Below are 24,395 nucleotides of genomic sequence, written 5' to 3' on the forward strand. Positions count from 1 at the left end.
AGGCTACTTTGATGAAGGAGGGAAATTGAAAAAGATACAGTAGGAAGGGAATGTGTGCAATGATAACAGACAATTTACATAGTATTCACCAATTTTAAGCTACAAATTGCAATAGCTCCGTGCCGTGGACGTGGAGGGAGGGAGTTGAACACCATCTCCGTCGTTTCCTTAGCTCCCTCGTAATATCAACAAACTTTTTGTGCCCCTCCCCTTTAAAATTCCTCGATTCCCCTTGTTCGTGGTGAAACGAAATTCAAATCAATTCAATTCAATTTATTATGAAATTACAAAATAAAATAAGGAAATTTGTTCTGAAGTTTTCATTTATTAATAACATACTTTACTAATCAGCGCTTCTCAACCCTTCTCCACTCGAGGACCACTTTGACTCTCAGATTTTTTTCGAGGTCCACCTACCAACATTTTAAGAAAGCGATATGACTACATGTCTCGACTCAGAGATACGCAATAATGATTATAATGAGCATATTAGTGAACTTCATGATCTTCTGATATAAATTAAATGCAGCCTTTTTTTCCTCTCGAAATACTCTTTTGGCTTGAATCCTGCACTCGATGATTCTCTGAACATGCTGAAGCTTCGACGGTTTAAGCGTATCAATTGACAATACTTCAGCACATTCGTCACACGTTGCTTTTGGTTAAACATCACTGCCAGTCATGATGAATCCAAATTTAATGTATTCATGGTCATATTTTCTTAGTTACCTTCTGAGACTTTTCAACGGTATATTTGTATCCCACATCACCCTTTCGCTTAGCATGTTTCGTGAAATTGGAACTTAAAGCTCTGAAGCACATTCGAAAAGGTCCGGTGAGGTTCACATCAAAGTTAGATCGAAACCATCATACAATTAATGTGTATGCATATTGCAAAACATGCATGATACATATGTGTGCTTTAGCTATGTTTGACCAACGTAGACCGATCAAACATAACATTTTCGGACAGGTATGTGGCAGTGGCGTACCTGGCATATTTCGTCAGGGGGGGGGGGGGGCAAGCGACAAGGGTGAGCAAGGTGGGAGGGGGGGGAGTTGTAGGCATGGACGTATAGGCACAATTTCTTTCAAGGGTGGCTGATAATCATTGCCCAAATATCAACTTCACAGTTTGTAATTTTCGAGCGAGCGAAGCAAGATATCATTTTTTTCAATTATTATTGAAATAACAATTGCGAGTGCAAAGCGCGAGCTGAAATTTTTGTAAAAAATTAGACCTAAAACGATACATTTTGTGCACTTAATTATGAATAGGATGGGTATCTTCCTTAATAAATCTTAATAAATAATGCGAGTGCGAAGCGCGAGCTAAAAAATTTGATATTCCTAACTGGACACTAGACATTCTAAGCAGTTTTACAAGATGGGTATTTAAACAGTCGAGTTAAAACTTTTGATATTCCGACTTAAGAACTGGATATTCTAAGCACTTTTAGTAACCATAAACAAATTGGTTTCTAGATGAATAAATAATTGATGCGAGCGCGAAGAGCGAGCTGAAAATTTGAAATATTTCCCCCGAAAAGTGGACATTCTAAGCACCTTTTTTTTTTTTTTACTATGAACAAGATGGTAGTTAAAAACAATCAATTGGTGTGAGCGCGAAGCGCGAACTGAAAATCGACCTGAAAACTTTACATTCTAAGTACTTCATTTAATTATGAACATGATGTAATTTTATGCGAGTGCAAAGCTCGAGCTGAAATGTTTAATATTCCGACCTAAGAACTTGATATTCTAAGCAATTTTGTAACCGTGAACAAATTGGTGTCTAATGATATCTTTTATTTTTTATATTCCGACCTGAGAACCGGACATTCTAAGCACTTCATTTAACTATGAACAGGATGGAAATACCTAAACAGTTATATGTGAGCACGAAGCGCGAGCTGAATTTTTTGATATTCCGGCCTAAGAACTGGATATTATAAGCACTTTTTGTAACCGTGAACAAATTGGTTTCTAAATAATCGATTGACGCGAGCGCGAAGTGGGAGCTGAAAATTTTTGATATTTCAACCTGAAAACTAAACATTTATCTTAGGTATCCAACCTAAAAATTGATGCGAGCGCGTAGCGCGGGCGAAATTTTTTATTGTTATAATTATATTACCTATAGTTGTTCTCTACCTTTTTCCTGTCCGTGGTCAGCCCAGTCCGTCCTCACTATCAGTATACAGAGAGCTCTAAAAGTCGCATTTTGTAAAAATCACAATTTACCGATAAAAGATGGTAGAACTAAAAATCGAATCAGTTGGATCAGCCCCGTGCTCCCGCCAGGTTATCATTTTTTCCGACAGTCTGCAGTCCAGTTTTTTGTTTTCTCCTTTCTCTTAAACTCTTTCTTCTTTTTCCCCTTCCCCCTTTTTTCTCTTTCTTTTTTCTTTTCTTTTTTTCTTTCCTTTTTTCGCTTTTTTTTTTTTTTGCTTGTGACTCGTCAGGGGGGGGGGGGCAGTCTGCCCCCCCTAGGTACGCTAGTGGTCTGTGGAATATATTATAGTTTTCCCCCTATTTCTTTTCTTCCCCTGGAGCTTCTCGCGGCCCACCTGAGAGAGTTTCGCGGCCCATCGGTTCAGTTAACGAATGAAAGACAAACAAAGTGGAAATCCTACAGAATGGATTAACAATAACAGGATACCAAGGAAGTACATTCCCTACATTTTAATTTTATGCAATCTATTATCTCCTCCCCGCCGTGCTTGCCCGAATAACAAGGAAGTGAACCAATGTTTCGGAGTGATGAGAGAGAGGGAGAGAGAGAGGGGGAGAATAGAGAGAAGAAATTCGGGAGAGAAAAGGGGGAGAGACGGGGAGGGGGGGGGGTTAGAGAGGAGAAGACAGCATGTGTATATTCCATCGGGATAAGTTATTCCACTACGATGTAAATGTAAAGATATCTTGAGTAAACCGACCGGCCAGCAGATCCCCCGCTTCCCATGGCCATAGTTTCAGCGCGCCTTTGTGCTCGTATTACAGTCTTCTTTACATATACATGTATGCTTGAATTTTTGCAAATTGGACATATAGGCCTATACTATTCATGATTTTTAAAAAATGCTAAAAATGTTCCATGTTCGGTCAGTATACCCTGTTAAATCAAAATATTTCAGCTCACACATTGCGATCGCATTTATTTAATTGTTTAGTGAGAAACTAATCATATTTATTAATAAATGAACATACAGTCCTTTAGTTAAAATGTCCCCTTTAAAAAAAATCAGCTCGCGCTCGCACTATTTTGGTTGGTGGTTGGTGAGAAGCGTTTTATTTTCAATAATTCCTCATGTCCTTAAAAGTCTCCCTTTCAGGTTCATACGCTAAAATATTGACGTTCGCGCTTGAAGGTAGCATTTTACGAATCCTGCTCATGGATTTCTCCAAAAAATCCTTAAAATGTATATTACAGATCATTATGAATAACAAAATCAGCCCCCATTTCGCGCTCTCATTAATTTGTTTAGTGAGATCCTCTTTACGATTCTACAGTGTTCAGAATGTCCGCTTTCATGTCAGCATATTTAAAAATTCAACTCACGCTACGCGCTTATAATAGTTTATGATTAATAAAATACTTAATCTGGTTTGTATAAATAAGCTGAAAATTATTTAAACTTCAGTCTTTGTAGACTTCCCCTACTCGGCTATTGAGCAGCAGAAAATGTGGATGAAAAAAAAGTTGGTTTCATCTTCCCCACCCATTGGACAATACTGTATTTATCCCTAAATATCTCAGAATCATATACCGTACCACCTTCAAATTCCTCCTATGGCCCTGTACACCCCCACCCCTCCTCACCATGGGTTTCTGGAGCACTGGGTATCACCGCTGTTACCTGATATTAAACAAAACTTTGCTGACGGAAGTTAAATGAAATAAATAGATAATAGAGAATGCCAAAATCGCTCTCATCCTCTTTCATATAGTAAACATAATGATTGATGATGCATGTAGTTTCGTTCTCGAAACAAGGTCATAAGGAAACCATTTATTGTTATATATAATCGAATACGATTTTCCCCGGGGATTTTCCGTGTAATGAATTCACGGCCGCATTTATTGGAACAGATATGGCAGAACGACGTGAAAGAAACAGTTCACAGCTGAACGATAGAAGCCCGATGTTGTTTGATATGGATCATCATAACTCCAATCATAGTGAATGTAATCATGTCAGAATAGACACGAGGGTTAACCTTGAAGACGAATGTCATCATGCTTGTAGTCTGGGTGATCAAGAACTCCAGGAACGTAAAACCACCAGTGTTCAGATGCATAGACTGCGGTCAGAGACATCTACGGCTCTGGTTGTCATGTGTCTGCTGACAGGAGCAGGATTAATCTTTATGTGCTTCCCATTTTTGCATGGGAAACATTCGACGAGTACATTTCTGTCCACCTTTTACACCCTTCGCAGCGGCATCATTGCTTTTCTAGAATTGCCTATTCTGATAGTTTTTATCTGGATGACGTCAAGATTAGAGCACTTGCACGAAGAGGGAATCGTCATCTGGCCCAAACGTTGCAGGAACTGTTTAGAAGCGCTCAGTCAGGTTAACTCGCTAATCCTCCACAATAACTCCATCCCAAATCAGAGTTTGGAGTCTCGACACGAAAACATCCTTGATCTATCAGTGAGCAATGTTACATTGAATATCACCTACATATTCTCTGGATTGGTATTATTGTCTATTTTCAGTGACACAGCTAGCATCGTTTTATGTTTCAACGAACATTCACATGATCCTTTCGCTGATACTAACAAAGAACTTATCGGCCAACTGATCACATACGTCATCATGGTTTTGATTGTTTACTTTTTCAGTTTTCATTTTATCCCAAATTTTTGCGATGCTCAATTCATCGCAACCAATAAGATCCGTTGTATATTCGTCTTCTTTATTGAAATGGGTATGTGGACATCTATCAAACTTCTTGTCTCGCCCTTCAATTATCTCGGTGAAGGCGGAAAGTACACCAATCATCACTGTGCCCTAAACAGCACATCAGGTGAGTTTCTGAAAGGGATCCTAAGCATCTCACATCCATTCCTAGTTGAATTGCCAGTCATGATGACGTGGTTATTCATAGAGATGTGGTCCCGGTTCCTTCCTCTCCACACTCGAAGCATTATCAAAAGCATTCACAGGACTCATGGAAGATGCCGGGGAAAATGTCATTGTGCGACACGCATTACTCGTCGGTCAAATTGGATTCGGTTATGGTCATTTTACAACAGTTTCTTAATCCCACGAAAGAACAGAACGCAACGATCTGATGTACATTCCTTAGAAAGTAACAAGAACAACATGACTGGTCAAAGCATAACTTCTTATGGAAGCTTTGAAATGATATCACTTGAATCCCATAATGGAAGTCCCTGCAATGTCCACAATCGTAGCGTTGTAGATATGACATTAGGTAAAGAGCAATCTAAAAGAGCATTGTCAAGAAAGATGGAGAGGGCCATTGCACTGATTCTACTGATATACTTCATATACTTTGGGATAAGTCACTTCGTTCTGACAGAAGCGTCCGGGCTCCGTGGTCGATACTGGCAATGGGTGTTACGGATAGCGTTTTTCACCCCAGTCGTGGGGATAATCTGCAAGCAGATGAAACTTACTGGAAAATGTCACGGAGTTTACTTTACCAAACCTGGATCCTTCGCACATGGGCCGTCTGAGGAAAACAAGAAGATGTTGCTTCTTACACTCTCTGGAGCCTGTCTGTACGAGATGTTTTGCATTGTTGCTTCATTGGGCAACCTCTTCTCTTCCTCCGGATTGTCTCACGAAGAAACAGTTCTGAACGTGGTGTCTTTATTCTCGGGTTCTTTTGGTGTTCTCCGCAAATGTATCCAGTCGATTTTTCTCTTGCATGTGCAGTATCAGCAACCCAGAAACTACCAGGAGACACAGTGGACCCTTCTTTGTTTGATCGCTGTTGGGATAACAAGCGCGACTCAGTGGCTGTGGAACAGCTTGATCCACAAGGTAAGGTCTCCCCTGGCCTGGCCCGTCCTGGAAATGTACTTTGATGGAAAGATAGGAGTTGTTATCGCAATGCTATTTGTGCCATTTGATCATCTTTATGAACTACACGCTGCCATAATGGCACATGAAGTCTATAAACTAACTTGGGATGTTAAGCTTCTATAAGTGCACTGCAAAAATTCCGGTTCACCAACCCTGAATCTATATTATGTCCACACCAGAGAAGTGTTAAACAACACCAGTTTTGTTTTGGTCTAAAACCAGATAGGTGTTTATACAACACAAATTAGTATCAAAACAGCATCGCTTTGATTCCAAATCGATGACATGAAAAGACATGAAAAGACATGAAAATTAAACATTCCGAGCAGTTTTTGTAATCATGAAAAAGATGTGTATCCAACCAAAGAATTAACGCGAGCGCAAAGCGCGAGCTGATATTTTGAATATACTGACCAGACAAGGACTGCATTAAGTGACTCATGAATAGGATACATATTTCACCAATCGAATAATGCGAGCGCGTAGAGCGAACTGAAAATTTGTGTTATTCAACATGGAAGCTTGACATTCTGTGTATATATATATGTATGAAATAAAATTATATAAAACGGTGGTAGTACTTTTACCTGGATCTTCCGGGCTGGTGTATATATTCTGTGGCGTGTGTTACTTATATAGGCCTAGACTGTCTTGTGTGATATGTTGTAGAGTATTATGTTACGCTCCATGACACTCAATGCGCCTCTGTCAGGTTTAATCAAATATATATATATATGTATATATATATATATATATATGTATATATATATAAATGTATATATTACATATATAAATGTATATATTACATATATATATATATATATATATATATATATATATATATATATATATATATATATATGTGAGTTGATTAAACCTGACAGAGGCGCATTGAGTGTCATGGAGCGTAACATAATACTCGTAAGATATACCACTATATGGCCGTGCTATTATAACTGTATATAGCTGTTATTCCCCGTGTATAATGTTCTCATTTGTCTATCTGTGAAGAAGGCTTAAGCTAAAAGCTTGGCTGAATAAATTTGTGGTTTTCAGCAACGCCCTATCGTCTGGTATTTTCTTTCGTATTTATATTTCAAATATAATTAGGAAAAGCAAAATAATCATTGAAGTTAGTTGATTAATATCAGACTTAGGGCTCAAGTATAAGCGACTGGCTTAATCAGAGGGGTACCCCCCTCCCCTCCCCCGATCCGCCCCTGCTAGCTTTACAGGGCAAATGATCAAGGCATTTTTATGTACACTCTATTTTGGGCGATCAATATGGAAAAAATGTTCTAGCCTTTCTCTATCGTTGATAGGTGCCTGTTCAAAGATCATTTGCCAGTTCGACGCATTATTTTTCAAGCTGTGTTTACATGTCGTGCGGCGATACGGGTCGTGATTTTATACAATCTAATTCTTATTTTGAATCATACGAGGAAGCCGTCAAGCTGATATTTCGCAAAGGGAACTATGTATCAACAAAACAGTGAATTTAATAAGTGCATTAATGCATGGATAGGTGAATAGATTAATTGATGATAAAATTATATGATTTGCACCCCTCCCCTCCACCCTTACTCGATCTGCCTCTGTCTGTTTCTCCTCTGTGAACTTCAACTTTGACATCGAGGCGTGGATATAAACTACATGGACATATTATAATTGATAACAGTATAGTAGCTGAGGCCCGTTATTCGAATTTGGAATGAGATTGAGTACATCATGTCGACAGCAAGCAATGTTTCTGATGAGATCTATGATATCTGTATCATCGGGGCTGGTATAACGGGATCAGCAGCAGCACGGTGGACGTCGTCTCTGCAGAAGAACATCAAAGTTTGTCTGATTGGACCAAATGAACCACTCGAACATGTAAGTGTGATTGGCGTATATTATAATACAATCCTTATTTAGTTGAGTACATAATACTACAACGGTACAACCGCAATGTGGAGTAGGCGTGAAGCACGCGTATACCCAGGCTTTTACAAACACAACACCCCCCGGCTCCAAGGCACGGGTGAGGTGCGCAAAAATGAAATACCAATGTTTATTTTCAAGGTAAAACTTTGTACTACAAATATGATAAAATGAACGTACGTGTTCTTCCCCTCTTCTCTCGCAATAACGTGTAGGCCAATGTACAATGAACCCAGGACCAACAGAAAATGTTCCATTGGCAGGGATATATTATAGCCGTATATAAACAGGATTGCAAGTACAGTACGACTTCCGGAAAACTTTTTTTTTCTTTTTGAAAATATGAAAGATGAATGTGCAGGTGATATCACCAAATGTCTTGTAGGAATATGACTATCTTTGATATTTTCTACCGCTAAAAGAGATTGTGAAAATGGCACTAACCTTAAAAGATATAGGAGCAATATATGAAAAATAAGTAATTCATATTCACTTTTCAGATATAAAGAAAAAAGGATGCTTTGATGGAATGGCAAAATGTAGCAGGCTATGTTTTCTCTTGAATGTGCTACGTCTGCTTCCTCTCAAATCAAAACAATGTCAAATAAAACTTGACTTTGCTTTTATACTAACAGGAATGGAATGACCCTTCACGAACAATCTTTGGTGCTCATTACGACGAAGGCCGAGTAATGACCGAGATATGTATGAATAATATACACGATTCATGGATAGAATTTACCCGACGATCCATTGCAAGATTCAAAGATCTTGAACAGGAATCAGGTGAATTGAAAGACCATATTGGTAGAATGGTAGCGTTTGTGGAAATGTGAACGTCCTTTTTATGTTTGTACAATGTCTTAAGTTGTTCAAGGATGACAAAGTTCGAAAGACAAGATAACGATGGCAAGAGGAAGGTTGAATTAACGAAGTTTGTTTTATTAAAGCGGAACTACTAGTGTACCACTTTATCAGAATTATTATTCTTGAACAAAGAAATTGAATGAAAGAGCAAAAGAAAGTTTGTTGTTAAGTCGTTTAAAATAATGAAGATGATAATAATCAGTCATAACGGCAATGATTATTGTTGAAGATGATAGTGCTGGTGGTATTGATGATGATGATGATGATTGATGATGACGATGATGATGATGATGACGGTGATGATGATGATGATAAGGATGATGATGATGGTGGTGGTGGTGGTGATATGATTGTGATGATGATGGTGATTGTGATGACGATTATGATGATGATGGTGGTGATGATATGATTGTGATAACGATGATGATGATGATGATGGTGATGATGATGATGATTGCGATGATGATGACGATGATGATCGTGATTTTGATGATGATGGTTGTGGTATTGGTGGTGGTGGTGGTGATATGGTTGCGATGATGATAATGATTGTAACATATCGTGGCTGATATGTAATTTGGGTTCTAGGCTACTAACTAGTAATCTCAAAAAGATGATATTTCTAAGGCGAGATCTACATGCAAATACAAAAATACAATGATGTATCTCGTTGACAAAAACAAAATTTGTGTAATTTTGAATGTGATTTGTTTTCATTCTTACTCTCAGGTATCAGTTTCTTTACGGAAGACACCAATATAACCATATCAGACGATTCAGTGGTCAAGGAACTATGGAGAAAACGTCAGGATAGAAGCACAGCACGGTGTTACCGAGGTGACGAATTGTCCAACGCAATACCGTCTTTCAAACCATTACCCGATGGTATTTCTGCCATTACAGAGACAACAAACGAAGGTTATATGAATCCGCGTGCTTACATCGCTGCAAACAAGCTTTTAGCTTCTCGAAATGGATGTAAGATTGTCGAGGAGGTGGTGCTGGAAGTCAGAGAGGATGACAATGTCCCCGATGACGATGGTGACGATAAAAACACTAAATCAAGCAGACGACTTGTGATAGCAAGAACTATGACCGGACGCGCGTATCGCGCCCGACGCATTCTTTTATGTCCCGGTGCATTCGTCAATTTTGACGGTCTGCTTCCGAACGGATTGGAGGTAGATGTATCGACGACGACGGAGAGAGTTGTACTACTGGAGATCAACGACGAGGATGTCGAGCATCTGTCGAAGTTTCCATGTGGTATTGTCGATCTGAATGATGGCCATGATACCCGGAACTGTTATTTTATGCCCGCCATTAAATATCCAGACGGTAATTTCCATGTATTTCATTATTTCTTTTCTTTTATTTCCCTTTTCTTCCTTATTTCTTTCTTTTATTTTGTTTATCATTTATATAATGTTTTAAATGCAATAGTAAACTAGCTTAGGAGTTGTTTTAAGGATCCGTAAAGTTATATTCTGCATTGAAATCAACACTAAAATTATAACCATCCACTCTTGATATCGTTTTCATATTTGTTGCTTACAAGAGTCATGTTTTTGTTAATACATCCTTCATTAATTACATGGCCGCATACATGATTGTTTAGGGGCAAGAATATGTTAGATTTTTATGTAAGCGTGGGAACGAAGTAAGCGAGCTTATGACTAATGCATTTTTTAAATTAATATAGAAGGATCTGTTAAATTTACGGAATAATTATTATCTTTACATTATTCTGAACCAAAAGCTTTATTTCTTTTCATTTTTCATTTCATTTTATTTTCCACAAATTAATCAAAATACAAAAAACATATAACTCATTCCAAAATAGTATGCATAATTACAATATAAATGCAGATTCAAAGTGGATGGACCTAAAGTAAAGCAAAAGCTTGTTGTGGACAGGCCCTTAACAAATAATTAATGTGTAATCATTGATAGCTAAAAATAGTTACAGAAAAAATAGAGCAGAGCTCGGAGAAAGTTACAGAACTGGACAAGGACGAAAACAGAGAACGTTACAAAGAACAGGGACACACATGTTACTAGACAAGACAAGGAAGACAAAGCAAGACATAAAAGAAAGAAAGAAGACCCGTCTATTATATTGCTGTTCACGATTGCGACGTTTAAGGATGACATGAAATATTTTGACAGAATTGGTCGTATGTCCTTCGTAAGGGTATAGCTGTTAATATGAATACATGTAATTTATTTACAATGACAAACATACGGACATAGTGAGGGGATGGAGCACCTGGCAGACGAAGAAAAGAGGAAATCTTGATAGTTGCTACGTGAGAAAAAGTATCAAAGGAAGCAAAACTTAGAAGAGGTATGTGGTTGATAAAAGAGTGTCCCTAACTACCAGGTGCCCAATCCACTCTCCGACCGTCCTAAAAGTCATGGGCGGAAATCCCAGGGGGGACGTGTCCCCCTACTCAAAATAGTAGGGGGACACAATATCAAATGTCCCCCCTACTTTTTTTTGTCTTTCATGGTAAGAAATACATAATTCTAAATCGAAATAAAACATGTATTTTGGAACGAGTTGGGACAAGATGACCGTACTTTTGGGATGATAACCTTTTTTTTTTTGCTTGTCAAATTTTCCCGCCCCTTGTCCCCATAGGCGGATCCAGGGGGGCCGAGCCCCCCCCCCCCTATTGGCGAAGCAAAAAAAATGAAAAAAAGGAAAGAAAGATTGAAAAAGGAAAAAGGAGGGAAAAGAGAGGAGAAAAAGAAGAGAAGGACGAGGAGTGCATAAGATGAGGGGAAGACTTGGAAAATAAAAATAATCTTTCGTGCCACTATTTAAAATGTTCGCTCGCGCTTCGCGCTCGCATTGCCTGTTAGGTGATTTACATATCTTGTTCAATATGGAGCTCAAATATCAAGTTTTAAAGTCAATATACAAAACATATTTCACCTCGGAAATCGAACTTTCATTATTTTGTGTGATTTACAAATTGATTTTTAAAAAGTGCTCTGTAAAAATTTCAGTTTTATGGTCTGAATAATTATATCAACATTTGCTGCTTGCGCTGCGTGCTCGCAAATTTTTATTTATCAGGTACCTATTATTTTCGTGTATTCCATAAAGTTTTCAAAATATCCCTTTTCAGGTCTGATTGTCAAGACGTATCAGCTAGCGCTGCAAGCTGGCATTTTGATTGGCGAGTTATGTATGTTTCAATATTGATTATACAACAAACTACTTAAAATTCCCTTTTCATGACAGTTTATCAAAAAATTTAGCTCGCGATTTGCGCTCGCATTAATGGTTAAAATATATTAACTGATGCATCCTATTCATAATTACAAAAGTGAAATATTCAGCTTTTATGCCATAATATCATCAGACTTCGCGCCCTCATTAGGTATTAATAAATATGATGTTAATTTAATAATTAAATTGTCCCTTTTGATTCATCTCGCGCTTAGCAAGAGGAATAGGAAGATAGTCATCATTTTCATGACATGTCAAAACTCAAAGTAATAGTAATAAAAAAATTTGCTCTTTTTTTAAGTGCGATCCATATCCACCTTACCAGTGGCGGACCGTGACCCGAAGGAGACAACTGATTGGAGGGGCACTGTATTCTTTGTGAACAATGCTGTGCCCCTCCAATGCTTTGTCTCCTCCGGGTCACGGTCCGCCACTGCACCTTACAATATTCCTACAAAGTGCTTGAAATATAAAGCTTTAATTGACTCTTTTTTCAGATCGGAATATCAAAGTTTCATGATTTTCATGATTAAAGATGTATTTAGAATGCCTAGATTCTAGGTCTAAATATGAAACAAGCGCGCGCATGTTTATTCAAATACTCAACTTGTTCTCTATTTAAATCAGTATCCAGTTTCAGATCACAATATCAAAATTCTTCTGCTCGCGCTTTGTGCTCGCATTATTAATGTAAGAAGACCCCCTATTACTCATCCTTTTCAAGATTTACAAAACATTGATTTTGATTGATTTATTTTATTCAAACACGGTAAAAAGCCCTCGATCAGCCTATGGCTGTTTACAAAACATGAACAGAGTGGCCCATTTTTAGGTCTAAATCTCGAATTTTTTTCTGCTCGCGCTTCGCGCTCGCATCAATTGTTGAATTATATAGCTATTCCTCTTCACGATTACAAAAATTGATTAAAATTTTCCATTCTTTCTTTAGAAATTTTCTAAATTTTTCAGCTCGCGCTCGCATTTTTTGATTGTTGAAATATGTAACGCCTTCATGGCTAAGTGCAAGCAGTCCTTAACAGGTACCTTTTCAACAGGTACTAGTTCAAAACGTATATAAAAATTATCTGCTCGCACTTTGCGCTCGCATTATTAATACTCATCCTTTTCATGATTTACAAAACATGAATAGAGTGTCTCGTTCAGTAAATATTATAGGACTAAATCTCGAAATTTCATCAATTGTCTACTTATATACCAGCTATTCTGCTTGAGTTACAAAAAGTGCTTAGAATTTCCATTCTTTAGGTGAAAATGTAAAAAAAATCAGCTCGCGCTTCGCGCTCGCAATATTTGATTGTTAACTGCTAACTGCACGCAGTCTTTAACAGGTATCTTTTCCATCAGTTCATTTCTGCTCGCGCTTTGCGTTTGTAGTAATTATTAAGTTGCATACACATTTTTTCAGGATAACAAACATTGCCCAGAATGTTCGAATTTTAGGGAAAAAAAATTCCAAAAAATTAAAATATAAATAAGGATTATGATATTATATATGAATTTATAAGAATAAAGCTAAGAAGTGACTAATGAGGACTATTCCTTCAAAGAAACAAACACAAATCATCTTTGAGCTGCCGATCGGGGAAAATATGACTGAAACAAATTTCCGCCCCCCTCCTATTGGCGAAGGCTGGATCCGCCCCTGTGTCCCCCCTACCTTATGGGAGAGATTTCCGCCCCTGCTAAAAGTAATACACAAATGAGTACAAATATATAAAATATATATTGTACGTGTATTTAAAGCGTACAGTTGGGTTCTACGAGAAGTAATATTCCCGACCTTTCGTTGGAGAACGCGGACGCTTATTTGCGACGGTAATTGATTTTGGATTTTTGGACTTTTGGGCCCTTCGTCATGGTCGTAAAACTCTGTCCTGCAATCAAATTGTGTGACATGAATTTTTTTTTCGTTTCGCATCTGGAACGGAAACATTCAATCTGCGTTTCGTGTGCAAAATTCTGGTTGCTACTATGGTAACAGCGATATATCCGATTTAGGGCGACTTTCCAAACCAACATTTGGTTCCTCCCAGAGTTCGAGAGGCCGCCCGGGGGACCCACTTCCATATACCAGGCGCGACCACGCGTAAAAAGGGAAAGAATGGGCAAGTACGTTGCGTATAGGGCTATGTAACGTTATAAGGGTGTCAAAAACAATGTTTAAAATACTGAAAAGGAGGATATGTTTTCAATACTTAGGGTTTCACATGCTAAATACCTGTTAAGAGATGCATTTTCATAATCTGGAAAAGCCTTGCTTCCCTTGTTTAGGGTGCTTTTCGAAACCGCATGGTCGTGCCTGGTATCCACTCATCAATGGAAGTGGTCCCCCCGGGAATTCGAATCTAATCCCCTTTTCTGAGGAAAGTAAAACATAATGCCCATTACATTGTGCGCTAGAGGCATATCGTTTGTGTAGTCCTGAGTAAACAAACGAAAAAAATTCGGCTGGTACGTGTTCAACGTATACATGCTGTGTACATAATCAACGCATGCGAAATGGTTCCGGCTGGACAGGTGATTTGACCCATGAATCAATTGCCAGAGATTCACCAATAATCCACATTAAATGCAATATCGATTCGATTGACTGTAATGATATATATCTAAGCCTTAATTCAGTAACTTTTTCCTCACTCAATGTGTACTTAATTTGTTTAAAAAAAACACTTTCTTATCCATGTCATAATCTATTTTAGGTCCTGCATTTCGAATATCTCCAGCCATCAGTCGTAATGTACATACATGTACGGTGCGGGTGTCGCGGGAAAGAATTTTGCACACGAAAAACAGATTTGTAGGGCCTGTAACCCCCCTGTAACACAAAGCTTAGCATTGATTGTAGAGCAGTTTTCTACGTTTGATTCTATTGACTATAATGTACAATCAATTCTTAAAAATCAAGTGTATGATTAAGCGTTAACTTTTGTGTCAGGGGACCCGAATATTAGCGTCCGTGAGGATTGCGAAAGGTGGCAATTGTCTCAAAAGAGACGTTTTCAATTTTCTTTTAAATGCAGTGAAAGTGATTGGCTAACATTGATTTGACTTTTTAAAAATCTGAGCTAGAAGGTTACACTTGTCACCTGTGTGTGTGATATGTTACAAAAATGTAGCCCAGAAAAAATCGCGTCCGGAAATCATTATTTAGTGCTTCAAAAGGTGAAATATAAAGTGACCGGAAACACCACCTTAATTTCATCCCATACACTTATGTGTTCTATTTAAGCGTCTTTGAGACACCTAATTACAAAATTGGGTTTTGCCTTGTATTTTTAGCTTTTCATTCTCAATAATGGTTGTTTTCAGGGTTTTTTAGTTCTAATGCATGTACTTGTACTCATGTTTCATCTTGGTTTGAGAATTTTTTAAATCGGCTGCTCACAAAGTCAAATAATACATTTAAGCTAACAGATCTTTTGATATCGAGATTGAGAGAATTCCAATATTTGGGACCTGAATAAATAATATTGTGGGCAAAATTTGTTCTGGTTTTTGGAAGATGAAATTAAAATGCTTTGCGTGTTGGATAGTCATGCAACTGGTTGTTTTTTATGAATATATAATTAAGTGCCGGAGGCAAGTCATTATTGTTCAATTGAAACATAATAGAACCCAACTGCAGATAGAAAATATCAGAAACTCTTAAAACACCCTTTGCTAAAAAGAGAGGACCTGTATGAGCCCGTATATGGGCATTGTAAATTATACGAATTGCTCTCTTTTGGATAACCAAAATTTTATCAAGTTGAAGCTTACAAGAATTTCCCCAGGCAAGAATGCCATAGTTTAAATACGGGAGTAATAAAGTAGAATATAACATTTGCATAATATGGGGTGGAAAAATTAATTTAAGTTTATACATTATACCAGTATTTCTAGATAAAATTGAGCAAATGTGATTTGTATGAATTTTCCAGGTCACTTTATCATCAATAAAAAGTCCCAAGAACTTAGTTGATTTTACCCTATACTGATCTGGACATCATTCAATAAAATATTGTCAGGTAAAGTTGTATTAGAGAGTTACTAAATAACATAAAATTTGTTTTATCAAGATTAAGAGAGAGCCTATTGGCAAATATCCATTCACAAATACTTTGCAACTCGGTGTTAAAAATCTCAACAAGCATTTGAGAGTTTTTATACGAGAAAAATATACTTGAATCATCTGCATATAGAATAAAGGACAAAAGTGGAGATGAATATTGAAAATCATTTACATATATGATATAAATCAGGGGGCCAAGGATACTCCCTTGAGGAATACCGCAAGTAACTGGTTGGCTACTTGGCTTTTAGATTCTACTCCATTCGGGCCGTCTGCACCATCCCGAAGTTTCAAATTAGCGCGCTATTTCTGATCCGGCAAATTATCCCGATCTGAAAAATCTCGAGATAGTTGGCGGTGCAGACGCAATTATCGCGCTAGTTCGTAGGATTAATCTCGAGATTGCAATCCCAAGTCAACTCGGGTTTATTTGCAAAATAGCGCGCTATTTTACGAATTATCCCGCTAATTCGTCGGTGCAGACGCACTCGAGATTGGACTCGGGGTAATTTATTCATGACGTCAGTCCATAATGCAATTCGCGTTCCACTTCCGCCTTGGTCAAAACATAAACACGTGCGAAAGTCAACTTTATACATGCGAATAGCGTTCATAAGCAACGATGGTGTCCCCACCAGTGAATGGATTTTGGGAGAGACCCCGGGATAGACTAGACCGAAGGGGGAGGCGCTCATCGCATCGACGATGGTCATATTCAATAACAACACTGACAGCAGTGTTGTCTTATTCCTTCGCAAAATGTGAGCAAATAGCATTTCTTTCCTCCTTCTCCCTCTCTCTCTCTCTCTCTGTCGTTGCCTCCTACTCCGCCATCATATTTCACGAAGAATACATCACTTCTTCACTCGCTGAGCTGAAAGGATTGTTGCATAACACCGGTTGAATTCGGCGAAAGTACTAATGAAAGGAGTTCATTGCTTGCATATCGCGGGAAGTTATTCAAAAGCGCGGGCCGTTGAAACTCCAAGATCCGAAAGTGCGCATGCCCGGAATATCGGGCTTGTTGCCTCGCTCGAGCAGATATAGCTCCTCGTGGGATGGTGCAGACGGGGTTTCATGAATCTCGAGATTAATCGCGAAGAGGGCTGATCGGGCTAAAATCTCGAGATTGAGCAAACTCGGGATGGTGCAGCACCGCCTAATAGACAAATTGTTTTCTGATTGTAAGATAACTTTTGAACCACTCCAAGGCCTTTCCCCTTACACCATAATGATGCAGTTCATAAAAAAGAATACTATGATCAATGGTATCGAAGGCCTTGGAGAAGTCCAAAAATAAACCAATTGTATGGCAATGTTTGTCAATAGCAGATGAAATTTTGTTAATAAAATGAAGAATTGCATGTGAAGTTGTATGTTTTTCTCGAAATCCAAATTGATTATCAGATAAAAGTTCATAGCGTATGAAGAAATTTATTATACGTTTATATACCAGTCTTTCTAAAAAAAATTAAAAAGCAGTTAGGAGAGAAATTGGTCTATAATTATGACACTCAAGTGGATCTCCTTAAGGATAGGTATCACTTTCACTATCTTCATTTTATCTGGTACAATACCTTGTAAAATTTACATGTTGAATATATGATTTAACGGTACTATGATTTCACCGATGATGGTTTTAATCAGTTCGTTCGTAAGATTATCAAAGCCACTGCTTTTCTTATTTTTCAAATTATGAACAATATCAGTTATTTCTTTCTCGTCGATGGGCAACATAAACATTGAAAATGGATTAAATCATTATCATCCAATGCTAAAAAAGGGAAAATGTTACACAAACTCATCATGGGTGTGAAAGAATGTATATATCTCAGTGTACATGAACATCATGGTAAATACGACATACCGTAGCAAGTAATATTAAACATGTAAGTAACAGAAATATATGGTACCTGTTTTTAGGGAATTCAGAGCTGCAGATACCCAGACAAACAAAAACACATGATAAAAACATTTAACGTATGATGAGCGTAGCCGAGAACGAGGCGACAAAGGGATTGGTTCAATTAAATAATGGGGCAATCTACACTGTAAAAAAAAATTAGTAGAAATTACTTAATAAAATTGTGGCAAAAAATTGCCTTAATGTTTTCAAGTATTTATGACTTTGGCAGTTTTAAGTAAAATTTACTTATTTTCTTTGCTTCCATTTTACTCAAGAAAATTAAGTTACAATAACTTAATTCAATTAAGTAAAACAATCAACAAAATATTTGAAAATATCAAATGGGGGAGTGGACTTTCGTGATTCGAAAGTCCGCTCCCCCATCGTCCCACTTTTGGTGGCATCATTTTCATTTTAGACATGTTTTATCCAAATATTAGACTTTGTGAATTGTCACTTACCTGTACATGTATAGGTACTGACATTTATATTTATACGCGATCGTTTCATTCTTACAAATAAAACAGTGAGAATAATTTTCTGCTAAATGACTATTTAATATTGCCTTTTCATTGATTTAACAAAAGAATACAATAGTTAGCACACCCTTATCCAAAACAATTTCAAACACAAATAGATATGACAGTTATTTAAAAAAAAAAACATTTACTTGCTCTAATGAATATTCATGCATTATTTAAATATGGCGTTAATTGAAAAATATAAGTACATTCAACATGATTTTATAAGTAACAATCATCTTTGCCTAATTGAGTTAGATTTACTCAATCAAAGCAAGCTATCAATACGTGAATTTTCTTAAATGTATATTGAACCCAAATAAATCAAGTAAATCAAGTAAATTAAAAGACAAGTTGAAACTACTTAAAAACAACGAAAAATAATTACAAATTGTAAATTCTACTTAAATACATTAAGTGTTAACTACTGATTCAAAGATTTTTTTTTACAGTGTAGTCTCTCCTGCCAGAATTAAAGCAAAGTTTTCATATTCTCTTATAACAGTAGCATAGGAGTCAGGAGGTCAAGATATAGGGAAGAAGAGAGAGTAGGAAGGAAAGAAGGAAAAAAGAGAAGTTTACATCATTGAAGATTTTTGTCAAAATGTTACAAAATATAAATTCAGTAGTTGACATTTATTACAGTCGTAACTCTAACCCTATGTCCTCTGACATCTCTGAGATATCAGGACCAGAGCAAATGTCGCAGGAGCGATTGTCGTGTCACCGCCGTGGGCAACATCTTTAAGTCCCGAGCACTGCGGCCTTGCCCTAAACCAAAATTTTTGATTACCTGAACATTTCCATCCAATCATCCATCCCTCTCATAATGATTATTGGAATTCTTTTTGCAAGAAAAAGATTTACTAAAGCTTCAAATACATATATTAGAATGTTAGTGCACTTGGTGTAATTTTTATTAACAAGATAAATTAATGACATCAGTCTTTTCTCGTATTAAGGCGGGTCGAAATTAATTGTGATCGAGCCTCCCACTGTGCTACAGGAAGAAAATACAAGAGAATGAAAATATAAACTTGCGAAATCATTTGTTTAGATGACATCATTTAGCCTCTTTAACCTCCATTATTTATTGTTTTTCTTGCATTGCTGTTCATACAGGGAAATATTACATGAAAATAGGACAGGGGCCCGATATGAACCTTCCCTTGGTTAGTAATGATGCCATCACTGCGTGGTACAAGAAGAAAGACGACATCCCTACGACCGTGCAAGCAGAATTGCTGTCGAGGTTCTTCGTGTGGGCAGAAGGTAAAATCGATCATAAAAAATGAATAAATGGTCATTAAAGGAAATTTCTGGGGGACCACTGTCATGGATACGACGTGATAACTTTGCTCTAACGAGCAGCCAATTACGTTTAAGGTTTCCACACTCTTTAAGGGATTCGCCAAAACAACGGATCTGTCGCTGCATTGTGTGCAACTGAAACATTTAGAAACCCCTCAAACTCAACCAAAGTTTTGGGATGATTTTTTTATCATAGAGCCATAAATATTGTTATTTCTTAACAATCTTTTTTTTTAATATTCTGAGTCCTTTATAAAGTGTTTTTTTTTTTAGGGTATGTGATCTACCATTCTACAGTGCGTATCCAAAAAAAAAATTACACTTTGAAAAAGCCCTGGGAATTAAAATATATACAACATGTGGGTATTTTTTTTCACATATATTCTTCGGTTTGGGTCTCATCTATCCAATGAAACTAAAAGTTTTAACAGAATATTGCACTTGAGTGAGCACTGTTCATTTTTGTAAAGCTCTCAGGAATCTGTTTGCGCAGAAATGCTCGTTTTCACGCTGTGTCAAGGGGAAAGGGCGAAATCAAACTTACCTTGCGAAACATTTATCATACATTTCCGTTGCACTTTTAGTCAATTGAAATTAAACGAGTGGATTTACATTTCGTTTTTCATTTAATACATGTTTCTTCACACTTTCCCAAGCTTGACAACGATTAAAAAAATGAAAATCAAGACTAAGCAGTTTGATGTAAATCGCAGCTTAGTGTAAAGCAAATTTCGTCACGATGGCCTCGGTGTGTGGGAGAGCGGGGTGGGGCGCAATGGCACTCTTCGAAGTGTTTTGGGCAAGGAAACAAGTTAAAAAAGATAGAAGATATCTTCAAATAAATTTTACTAGCTAAATTCCATGTGTTCTTCATGATTAAGGTTTACTTTCATTCGCATAACTATTTCAAAGTTCTGCGCAAATCATTTTTCACTAACTTGTTAAAAGTAAGTGGTGCTCACTCAAGCGGAAATACTTTTCGACAGCTACGACGTCATTTGCTTAAATGGATCTGTACCAATGTTAAAATGTGGAAAAATCTTCAGGATATTACAAATGTATAATTTTACAGGATTTTTTCTAAGTGTAAACTTTTTTTTGATACGCACTGTATAATTTATATTTAGTTGTATCACACAAATCTGCACATATCAGATCTGTCAGTAATTAATTTTGACATAAAAAGTAATATTGGCCAAATGTTGAGGGAGATTCGAAAAAACGTATAAACATTATTTATTGGAAAATTATATTTACAGTTAGTTAATTTGTTATCTGATTCAATGTGTTAATATTCTCATAATCATCCTTTCCTTTTATCACCTTCTGCATCAGACATCAAATTTAAATCAACGAGAACTTCGACCTGCGTCATCACCGACACACCGACAAGCCGTTTTTACTGCGACATGGCGACATCGAACATCGGCATCGTAGTCGGAGGCAACGGCAGTGGAGCTTGCGTTGGTGATGAGATAGGTAGGATGGGTGCACGGATGATCCTTAAAGGGGCCTGGGACCATGATTATCCCGCTGAGCTCTTTAAACTCAGGTACAAAGACAAAGGAAGTCAAGAAAAGTCTACCTAAAGTTCGGATATTTGCAAGAGATATTTAAACCTATCGGGTTTGTCGACCACCAAATGATAGTGACAGATTTTATGTGTGTTTGTTAGCATTTCATTTTGTTGTTTACCTGTCTATCTTATTGTTTCGGTGATATTTCCCATCGATACATTTGAAAGGCGATTACTTTATTTCCAAATGGGATGCATAATATCAAGAGTTAATCTCTTTTCCAAAAGTGTGATTATCGCAACGATACTAATTTCCATGTTTTTGTGCCTTGACAGATCCATTAATTTAATCATTAAAAGTGGTACTTGAAACAGGGCATCTTGATAGGTCAATTTTTAAGCAAGTGATCAAGTAAAAATGAATACAAGCCGGGATTACAAGTTACATGTCATTTCGACACTACATGGTTTTTTGATCACCTATTTGAATAGCGCCCCCATCCGTCGTTTGCAATATATCAACAAGTCATGGTTCTAATAGTACCAGTGGACTAATCTATCCCATAATTGTTTTTTTTAGAGTAAACAAGATAACGAAGTAAATACTTTTTTAACGAGGCCATTTTGTGCTTTAAACCCTGGTATTTCTAATAATGTGTTGATAAGTTTATCATAACTTACAATGACATCTACATGAATGTAAAATAGAGCGTGCTGCGATTAAAAAATAATATATCCCAGCGTAAATAAGAAATAAACCATATAATGTATTTTATCGTTTTATTTAATTTCCTATTTTATCAAAGCCATTATCGATGAATATTCTGAAATACACGGTGAAGAGAGAGTAGTAAACATAATCTAGTAAATATTATGTAAACGAATAAAATGTTAAATGAAACGAAATTCTAATAAAAACTTGCTGTAATGTAGAATAATGAGGCTTAAACTTTTATAATCATGCGGATTTATTTTCTACTGATCATCGTTTAAGTTGTTATAAAACAGATTCCAATTCATAATTTTCATTCTGTTGTTTTCTTTTGCATTAATATATGTACACGTACTATATTATACTTTCACTTTCACTTTGATGTTAACATAGTTATTGTTTCATTATGTATCGTGATCAGTCAAATTCTAAATAATTCTTTAAAAAAAATCAGATAAAAAACTACATACCGTACGTATACAATAAAACAAACTCTATATAGATATAGTTTTTTTGAATAATTTATAAATGCAACCTCCTTATCCGGATTATTCTGCTAAATGGTAACAGCCTTTCCTTTATACACAAAATGTCAAATTATAGGTCAACCTGTCACGTGAACTTCCTGAAATTCTCCTTTCCCATTTTAACCATTCCATCAAAACTGTTGCTTCCTCCTTTCCCTCGTTTTAATGGGGTTTCCAAAAACACCATCTAGTACACCCAGGTGCTTTTTCAGCTTCATTTGAGATGCCCTTAAAAGCTACTGAAGTCTCCCCGTCGATATTGTGCCACCATTTTGGTATCGGCAGATGTAGAGGTTGTCGCCTTGCGGGGGCCCTCCTTTATTGCGCAAAAACCAGGCGAGCAGCCTTCTTAAATCACTGGACATTATTTCTAGCCTTGGCGCACATCACTGTCAAAGATATTCCATGATTCATTGGCAGCGTAAATGCTCAAAGGACAAGTCCATCCCAACACAAAATTGATTTGAATAAAAAGAGAAAAATTCAACAAGCATAACACTGACAATTTCATTAAAATCGGATGTAAAATAAGAAAGTTATAACATTTTAAAGTTTCACTTAATTTCACAAAACAGTTATATGCACATCCTGGTCAGTATGCAAATGAGGAGACTGATGACATCATCCACTCACTATTTCTTTTGTATTTTATTAAATGAAATATTCTAATTTTTCTCCTCAATGTCAAGTGAAACAACTATTATTCCTCCCTGAACATGTGGAATTAGCACTGTTTAATACTAAATGGTACAGTCAAGTTGGTCCTTATTGTCAAATCTGTAAAAAATAAAATATTGTATAATTCAAACAATAAAAAAAAAATAGAAATAGTGAATGAGGGACATAATCGTCTGTCTCATTTCCATGTCACTGAGTTGTGCATATCACTAATTTGTGAAAAATAAGCGAAAGTTTAAAATGTCATAACTTTCTTATTTTACATCCGATTTTGATGAAATTTTCAGCGTTATGCCAGTCTAATTTTCTCTTTTTATTAAAATCAACATTTTTTTGGGATGGACCTTTAAGGAAATCTCCTTATGATGTCAAGAAGTCGAGCGCAGGTGACATCCCCCCCCCCGAATACTTTGACACATTGATGCTTCGTCGGCGATACATTACTGTTTTGCAATAGGAAATAAATAAATCCTTTAATGCAAAGAAAAAAAATTGTATAAAATGGACAAACATTAGAAAGGATTGAGGCAATTAATATTAAATCTTATGGCCGTGCAAACTTGTGCACATCAACTTTACTACGTCTTGATGTTGTTGCTGATGATGATGTTGTTGTTATGGTGAGGGAAAATAGCATGCAGCAAGCAACCATCCGGTAGTCTTGCAGGCACAGACATTTGGATTTAACATAGTGCATACACTGCTAAAACTCCGGTGTTGATTTAACACCAGCCCGGAATCTATATATGTCCACATCAGAGAAGTGTTAAACAACACCAGTTTCGTTTTGGTCTAACACCAGAAAGGTGTTTATACAACACCAATTAGTATCAAAACAGCATCGGTTTGATTCCAAACTGGTGTTGTTTCAATAATTTTCTGATGGGAACATAGATTCCGGTCTGGTGTTAAATCAACACCGGAGTTTTTGCAGTGTAATGAAGAGTCTAAAGTAGTGACAGGGGCCGCGGAACGGTTTTGCAAATGGGGGAGCTGGGCCTAAAAGGGGGGGGGGCTGACCATGCAAAAAATTGCAATCAGATGGTCATTTTTACGGT

General features: G+C 36.9%; 1 protein-coding gene across 1 annotated transcript; it reads left to right on the forward strand.

The window, feature by feature from the left end:
- The first annotated feature begins 7,363 nt into the window (after window positions 1-7,363).
- LOC129261590 (uncharacterized) lies at window positions 7,364-23,915 on the forward strand. Its single transcript, XM_064100185.1, has 5 exons — window positions 7,364-7,938; window positions 8,622-8,772; window positions 9,583-10,191; window positions 19,716-19,865; window positions 21,240-23,915. Exons 1-5 carry the CDS (start codon window positions 7,789-7,791, stop codon window positions 21,491-21,493), a joined length of 1,314 nt encoding a protein of 437 aa, XP_063956255.1. The 5' UTR covers window positions 7,364-7,788; the 3' UTR covers window positions 21,494-23,915.
- Window positions 23,916-24,395: the final 480 nt, after the last annotated feature.

Source organism: Lytechinus pictus, chromosome 5 (assembly GCF_037042905.1).
Source record: "Lytechinus pictus isolate F3 Inbred chromosome 5, Lp3.0, whole genome shotgun sequence".
Taxonomy (NCBI): Eukaryota; Metazoa; Echinodermata; class Echinoidea; order Temnopleuroida; family Toxopneustidae; genus Lytechinus; species Lytechinus pictus.